The sequence below is a fragment of the Lipotes vexillifer genome, unplaced genomic scaffold (assembly GCF_000442215.2).
Source record: "Lipotes vexillifer unplaced genomic scaffold, Lipotes_vexillifer_v1.1 scaffold573, whole genome shotgun sequence".
NCBI lineage: Eukaryota > Metazoa > Chordata > Mammalia > Artiodactyla > Lipotidae > Lipotes > Lipotes vexillifer.
In genome coordinates, this window is record NW_006796432.1 from 1255829 (window position 1) to 1264374 (window position 8546).

Genomic DNA, 8546 nt, shown 5'->3' on the forward strand with positions numbered 1-8546 from the left:
CAGGAAAAAGGGTGGAAGTTCTTGCTTCCAAGCAAGAATTTAACATCTATATTCTTCCTTCCTGCAAGGCTGAGGCTCCTTGTTGGTTGAAGTGAACACACACACACACACTCCCACACTCACTTACACACATGCTCACAGACCTCCCACCTGGACAACTCTTCACTCCTGATATATCTTTTAAAAAGCAAAATAAAAACTCAACCCTATAAGCAAACCCCTCAAGACCCATCCCTTTAGCAACCTACTGACGGAGGGCCAAGCACAAAGCTGACTCCGCCTGTGCCAGGTTATTTGTCATTTGTCAATGGCACCTCTGATCTCCCCAGCCCACTCTGAATAAAATGATCTGCAGAGGCTCAAATCAAAGGCACCCACTTCCTGTGTGTTCACAGCATCATTTTCCATCCAAGAATCTTGTTAACCCCCCACTGAGTGGCTGGGTAGGGAGATGAAAGGGCACCCCAGTGCCCAAACCAGTTGTAAGCAGTTGGCAAAGGCTGCCCCTTGGAAGAAAGGTCTGGGGAAGGGGTGGCATCTCAGCAGCTCCTCCCATTTCCCATTTGAGGTTCAGTCTTAGAGGATGCCTTGGTGGCCTCCTTGCATCCTAGCAGTGGAAGTTTCCACCCACGCCAAGAGCACCGCCCCCCATACATACGCTCACTCTCTTCTCCCAGACACTCCTCCCCTCTCACTTCCCCACTCCACCCTTCCCAAGCCCACGCACAGAGCCCTCCCTCTCTCTCTAACACTGTCCTGGCTCACTGATGCTCTGACACACACACCTTCTTACATCCCATACATGTGTTTTGTTACCTCTGCCCTCCAAACCCCACTTTTCCCCTTCCTCCTACCATTCGATAAGCATGAAGTACGACCAGGCCTGGTCCAGGAACCATACAAGCATCATTTCACGTACTCCTTACAACAATCCTGTGGGACTATTCCTTTTATTTCTCCCATTCTACAAGTGAGCAAACTGAGGCTCAGAGGGTGAAGCAACATGGCCCAGGATCCACAGCCGGCAAGTGGGGGAGCTGTGATGTAAGCCGGGTTCTTAGAGTCCAGACCCAACCTCTGCTACCTCGCCCTCATGCTGGCCTCCCTTCAGGATGGATTTCTCCAATTCTCTCATATAATTTGTTTTAGATGTGCTCTCTCTTTCACGTACTGTCTCTTTGACATACACTTCCTCCCCCTTACCTCACCCTCAGCTATCGTTCTGGCATCTGCATGGCCAATGTCTCTAGAACATATTCCTATGCAGCTGGAATGGGTATGACACCTGTGCTCATACACACGTCTCCAGCCTTCAGAGACAATCTCCCATCCCCCTCTCAGAAGATCCCCCCTTCTCCATCTTTAATGCACCCCCAGCCCAGAAGCCCCTCCCCAGCCAGCCCCCAGCCCACTCTCTCCCCTGTTCTCTTTTCTGTCTTCCAGCTCTCGCAGCTCATGCACCAAGGATTCCAGTTCTGCCTGAGTGGGTGGCTTGGCACATCACAGGTCACAAAACCCCGAGGGCAGCCCTGCCCCACCACAGTGCACCCGCCCTGAGCAGCACAGCCTCCTGGTGTCTCTGGCTCTCAGGCCAGATGCGCAGCGTCAGGCCTCACCCGATGCGCTCCTGCTCCAGCTCTTCCATCTTCTCAGCACGAGCAATCACCCTGTTGATGATCTCCTTCTCCTCATCTGTCAGCTCTTCCTGCTTCCTCCCTCTGTCTGCCTGACCACTGGGGTGAACAGACCATCCCGTCTGGAGCCTGAAAGGTAATATAGGAAGGTGTGAGGCTGCAGACAAAGTCAGCAGTTGCAGAGTGGTGGTTAGGCTCTAGCTCCTGGAGTCTGGTAAACTTCAGTTCAAATCCCTGCTGGGAGACCCTGGGTAAAAGAATCCAATCTCTCAGAGCCTCAGTTTGCTCATCTGCACAACAGGACACACATACCTCCTCCCTCATAAGGTTCTGATGAGTTTATTAAGTGCTTAGCACATGGCAGACACTCTGAAAGTAGCATTTGCAGGAAGTTCATGGAAACCTGGAGGATAATGGTGTTCTCAGGAAAAGAATCTCAACACTAGACTTCTACAGCAGGAGTGGAAACAATTCTGGGAGGCTGGTCTGAGGCCCTGGATCCCAGGTTGATGCCAGCCCCTGTCTGGCACAAATACATTTGGTGTAGGCCACAGAGTCCTTAAAAAAAAGTTTAATCTAGTGGTCAACTAGTTTTATAAAAATCTCTTGATTTCACATAAACATCTAGCTCTCCTGCCTCCAAAGCTCCTATAGCATTTTGAGTTCCATCCTGTGCTCTCCTTGATCTTTTTTTTAAAATAAAAAAAACAAATATTGATGTAGCACCTACTGGATGCCCACATTATCTCATTTAATCCTCACAACATTTCCACAAGGCAGGACTGTTATTGTCTATCTTCTGGTGAGGAGACATTAGACCACTTGCCCAAGGTCACATGGCTGGGAAGTGGCAGAGGTGGAATTTGGACCTGGCCAGCCTGCACACTTAACCTCCACAGTACGGAGAGAACTGAACGCTGCAGAGGATCAGAGGCTGCTGGGTAGAGAGCTAACGCTGTGGTCCATGGCAAAGTATCATCCTCTCCACTAGTAACATGGTCCACACCCCAGGGCACTGAGGTGCATCGCCCAAGTGGAATGAAGGGTTCAACACCACTAGAAATTCTTGTCCCTGTTGAGGGAAAAATCAGTAACTATGAATCCCCTGGAGCCAGCACCCCATTAGCTGCCAGCCTCTATTACTTCCACTGCTCTAATCACGTCAGCAGGCATGAAATTGACTTTTGACACTCAAAGTTGGAAATTAAAGGCCTCATCTTCCTCCCTGCTCCTGTCTCTTCTTCCATCCTCCAACCTTAGCTGGTTTGTTCAGAAGAGCACAGAAGGAAGAGTTTGAAAGCAATGGAAGCAGATGTCTTGGGGGCAAGTCTTGTTGCGAGAAAGGGAAGGAGGGGGTAGCCTGGGGAAATTCTGGTGGAAACACATCTTGCCTTGGATCAGGGGCCTCTAATCCAGGGGATGAACAAACGCTAAACATACTCAAATCCCCTTCCCTGAACCCACCAATGGCTTCTCATTGATTTAGAATAAAACCCAGGACTACATAGAGGTTGTGGTTGCACAATGTGGTGAATGTGCTTAAATGCCACTGAAGTGTGCACTTTAAAATGGTTAATTGGGGCTTCCCTGGTGGCGCAGTGCTTGAGAGTCCGCCTGCCGATGCAGGAGACGCGGGTTCGTGCCCCGTTTCGGGAGGATCCCACATGCCGCGGAGCGGCTGGGCCCGTGAGCCATGGCCGCTGAGCCTGCGCGTCCGGAGCCTGTGCTCCGCAAATGGGAGAGGCCACAACAGTGAGAGGCCCGCATAACGCAAGAAAAAAAAAAAAAAAATTTTCTAAAAAAAAAAAAAAAAAAAAAAAATGGTTAATTGCATCTTAAGTGAATTTTACCTTAATAAAAGTAAAACTTAGTTTATTGCCCATCTGCAAAGTCCTACCCGATCTGTGCTTTACCTGACTCTCCATCCTTTTCGCCCCCTCTCACTACACTCCAGCTGTGCTGGTCTCCCTGCTCAATCTTGAACACTGAAACCTTGTTTTTGTTTCAGGGCCTTTGCACTTGCTGTCCCGGCTTCCAGGATCACTTATCTCCCCAGATCTCCCCCTTCTCATCATTCAGGTCTCAGCTCAAATGTCAGCCTTTCAGAGAGGTCTTCCTTGAGCTCTCATTTTTCAGGTTCACTTGTATCCATCACTAACTGAAATTATCTTTTAAAAGAAGTTTGTGGTTTACCTGTTTGTTGCCTCTCTCCCCCCACCTGAACGTAGGATTCCAGGAGGACAGGGACCTTGTCTGGGTCTGGGTCACTATTATGTCAATGGCATTTAGAATAGTGTCTGAGAGTAAGCACAGAAAGAGTTTTTGAATAAGACACAATACCTTATGGCCAAAAGGGATGATAAATGTCTGATTGTAAGTGTGACCCACAGCAAGACTGAAGCAACAGAAGTCACTTACTCTAGGGGACCAAGGAGAGCGCCCTGAGGGAGTGACATCTACTCTGACACCCTGAGGAGGATTCACTGTGATGCTGGTGGACCTTAAATTTGGGACCCTTTGTTAGCACAGGCACCTTCCAAGGCCCTGGGAAGAGCTCTTGTAATGATCATCTGTCCTGAAAATTTTGTAAAAGAGAGATATTTTTGTCTTCTTTATTTTGAAGAGGGCTCTTCTAAATTACATAAGCTCCAGGCTGCAGAAAGGTATGGCTGGCTCCTACTGAGACCTCAGAGATAAACTAGAGTTGGTGAGAGGAAGGCAGAGGAAGAAACTGAGCCTGACAGAGAAATGGTCTTTGCAAAGGCCTGGAGTTGAGAGAGTGGGCAGTGTGCTTGAGGAGGTGAAGGAAGATCAATATGGTAGCCAGCCTACAAGATGCTCGCCAAGGATCTCTGCCCCCTTGTATTCACACCCTCCCTGTGTCATCCCCTCCCACACTGAATCCCAGCTGGTCCTGTGTGACCAGCTATATACAATGGGAGTGACCGTGGGTGACTTCCAAGGCTAGGTCACAAAAGACATTGCAACTTCTGCCTTGGTGTCTTGGGTCATGCAGTCTAGGGGAAGTCAGATGCCATGTCATGAGGACACTCAAACATCCCTGTGGAGAGGCCCATGTGGAGAGGAATTAAGGGCCCCTGCCAACAGCCAGCACCAAACGTGCCAGCTGTGTGATCCTCTAGCCCTTGTCGAGCCCTTATATGGCTGCAGCCCCAGCTGACATAAGACTACAACTATGCCAGACCCACCCAGCCAAGCCACTCTCAAATATCTACCAACAAAAACTGCAAGAAGTAATAAGTAGTTTCTGTTGTTTAAGCCACTACGTTTGATATGATTTGTTCTGCAGCATTAGATAACTGGAAAAATCAGCCCAGCTGGAGGATAGAGACAGGGTGGCACGAAGCCCCATTGATAGTGTCTGTGTTCATTTTCAATTGCTACATAACAAGTTATTACAAACTTAGGGGCTTTACACAACACACATTTATTATCTCACAGTTTCCATGTCAGAAGTCCAGGCACGGCTTAGCTGGGTCCTCTGCTCAGCATCTCACAAGGCTGCAATCAGTTGTCAGCTGGGTTGGGTTCTCATCTTGAGCCTTTCTGGGGAAGAATCAGCTTCCAGGCAAATTTGAGTTATTGGCAGAATTCATTTCCTGGCAGCCATGTGACCTAGGACCCCAGCTTTTTGTTGGCTATTAGCAGGAAGTCACCTCCATGTCTTGGAGGCAGCCTGCAATTCCTAAGCAAGCAGACTTCTCCAACTTCACCCTGTGGGCCACTTCCTTCATCCAGTATACAAGGTGACTCTCAAGCTCCGGTCAAATGAGACAGGGTCTTATATAACATGATGTAATCACAAGGGTGATGTTCCATCCTGTTTGTCATATTCTATAGGTTAGAAACACATCCCAGGTCCTGCACGCACTCAAGGCGAGGAGGTTACACAAAGGCATGAACGCCACTGAGGATCACCTGAAAGGCCATCTGGCATAGCCTCCCTACAGGGGTCTTTCCAGCCTTGCTTGAATGCTCCCTGTGATGAAGACCTCATTCTCTCATTAGGAGTCTATGCCGTTCTGTTGGAAAGATCTTCCTTACAGTGTGCTAATATCCCTCAGCCTGATGTTTCTTCCCATTAACTGTAAAGGACACACTGGACTCCTGCATAAAGAAGACCACCCATCCTTCCCGAAGAGCCTTAGTTATAACCTCATCCAGCCACCTCCCCAGGTCCCTCTGGTTTTCCATGGAAATGGATGCCTCAACTGCCCCTATTCTCCCTTCCTTCATCCCTTCTTTTCTTCCTTCATTCCCTTCTGATCGCCACCTCCATTTATTTCCTGCCTCTACAAAGTAGCTCAGTGACCAAGACAGAGCACAGGTGAGATGCTGGGCCTCATACCCGGTGGAGACCCTTTCAAGGGCACATTGCCACAGCTCGCAATCTGGTCATGGGTATGGTCAGCCATGGGTCAGACCTGAAGCCAATGCCTCTCACCCCACCACACAACTCGCTGGGATCAGAATGCACAGGAAATACATGGCTGCAGAAAGATAAGCAGGAAGGGGGGTCCACAGAGGCCTGCCTAGGATAATTGTCTCCATCTGCAGATGAGCAGAAGGCCTGCTAAAGGCTGCCGGCACCTCTGCAGACCCCCATCCTCTGCTCAAAAACACGCAGTTGACAAACAGTTCATCTAGTGTTTGAAAATGTCGCTGATTGGTCTCAGTGGGGACTCGCAAGCCTCCTGTGGATTTTCATGTTTTAATCCCAAAAGTAAACAGAGGGAAACAGATGGTTTTTCAAACCAAAGCCTTTGCTCTCAAGGGAGAAAATGGACTTGTCTGGGCCTCCTCTGGGCTGGAGAACACTGTGAGCATGGGGGCCTTGGGAATGCTCCTGTGACAGGACGGTGGCACCCTTACCAAGGGCCTCTGGGCACAGGATTCCAGCTCCACGTCCTTAAGACCAGAGTCCAGTGTTGGGATCTCATTAAAAACCAAAGGTGGAGACCAAAGTGTTGCTTCCTTGGACAAGTTACTCAGAGCATTGTATCCAGTCCAGTAAATACCCAGAGGGCCTACTGTGTACCAACTTGAGCCCTCCTTGACCTGGCGGGGTTTAAGATTGGAATCCTGGACCTGTGGCTTATTAGCAGTGTGTACTATTATTAGCAGTGTACAGAGTGGCCCTGAGCCACTCTGAATGTCAGTTTCCAGATCTGTTAAGTGGGAATGATTTCATGTCTGTTTCCTGCCGAGACCTTCAGAGGCTACTCCTCACCCTCAGTAGCTGCATGAGGAGACACCCCTGGCTTACTGGCTGAGACAGGGCGCAGAGGGCTGGCCCATTTCTGCTCTCGTTCACATACCTAGGACAATGCTTCCTGGAGAATCATTGAAGGGCACCTGCCTCCTATTTCCCCAAACTGTCTAAGCCATGGTTTTCAAACTATTGTCTGTAGTTCCCTGGAGGGATCTCAAAGGGCTGCAGGTGAGTGGGCCATAGATGGACAGAGTGGGCAGGGAACCAGGCCCTCCATCCTCATTTCAGCCCAGATGGCAATGCTGGGTTCCCAACACTAGCAAAGCAAGGATGCCAGTTTAAAAAAAAAGAGAGTGAGAGAAAACATTTTTTTAAGAGTTTAATATTTGATATTTAATAAAATCATGAGATATAGTTTATTACATTGGTGACCTCAATACTTCACCCTTCTAAGTATCCATGCCCTTTGCCATGTGACTTTGAAATTGATCTCACCAAAAGGTCTGGGTCTTTCTCCCTACCCCTTGAATCCTGCTTGGACTATGGCTTACTTTGGTCAATAAAACACAGGGGAGAGATGTTGTGCCATCTGGGGCTAAGCCTGCAAAAAAGCCTTGTGTGTTTCTACTTACTCTCTTACTCTCTGTCATCACCATGACAAAAAGCTCAGGACCGCCTGTTGGAGGATGAGAGGCATGTGTATCAGAGCTGAGTCATTCCAGCCACAGCCATCCTAGATCAGACAACACTTTGATACATGAGCAAGCCCAACCAAGATCAGCAGAGCCACCAGCTGAGCCCAGGTCCCTGAGAATAAATCATTATTTTTCTATCTCGCTGAGTTTTAAGGTGGTTTGTTACACAGCAAAAGATAACTGATACACTATCTACTGTGGCAACAAAAAAGTGAAGCTTGTTAAACTCCCTACATTTACTTTACAGTTTGGTATTATTTTAACTTACAGTTGCACGGTGGTATGTTTAATGCTTTCAGTCATGACCGGTCTTTATCCATCACCACTCTTTATCTGTCATATATTTAGCTTCTGAATAAAATAGTATTCAAAGAAAGAATTTTGCTGCTAATAGAAGTCTAAAGATCACTGCAGTTGACCTGCTCATCTTCCAGATGCTTGACACTCAGAAGAGGGAAGAGAATTGCCAAGAAATTCTCTTCTGTGGGGAGAATATGGTCAGAGGCTCGAGACACCAGCATTCTGGACGTGCTTCATCTGTGACCTGAATGTACTTGTTTAGGTGCATCTAGAGATGGTCAGAAGGAACCCTCCCAACAAACCAGCACCAGTGGCCTCTAACACAAAAGGAAATTAGTCCTGACTGCAGGTAGAAGCCCCTCACAGATGCTTCCCCCTAAAATACTGCAAAGGGCAGATTCCCAGCTCCTTCCTGCCTCCCACCTTGATTCTTCATTTCATGCACACAACAGTCACGTAATAAATACCCACTGGATGTCTCTATTAATATATTATAACTCCCAAAAGGAGTGGGATGATGGAAATGCTGTCAGGGCACGAAGGCTCTGAAGCATTAAACAGCGGTGCTGCGCAGAAAATTAATCCTTTTTCTTTCCTTTCTTCTTATCCCCTCCCTTCCCCCAGGATGCCGACAGAAGCAGGTGTCAGCAGGAAGTCTCTTTACAGCTCAGCGAATGCGGTTTT

At 48.3% G+C, this 8546-nt stretch overlaps 1 protein-coding gene across 4 annotated transcripts in view; it reads right to left on the reverse strand.

Annotated features, from left to right (window-relative positions):
- The window catches only part of RPH3A (rabphilin 3A), a 282501-nt gene that overhangs the window by 47329 nt on the left and 226626 nt on the right, over positions 1-8546 (reverse strand). For 3 of the 4 annotated variants that reach the window (XM_007468579.1, XM_007468580.1, XM_007468581.1), the window contains one exon: positions 1617-1763. The exons of the other annotated variant lie outside the window; for it this stretch is intronic. In XM_007468579.1, coding sequence (XP_007468641.1) covers positions 1617-1763 — 147 coding nt within the window. The remainder of the gene's footprint in view (positions 1-1616; positions 1764-8546) is intronic. 4 annotated transcript variants of the gene reach the window in all.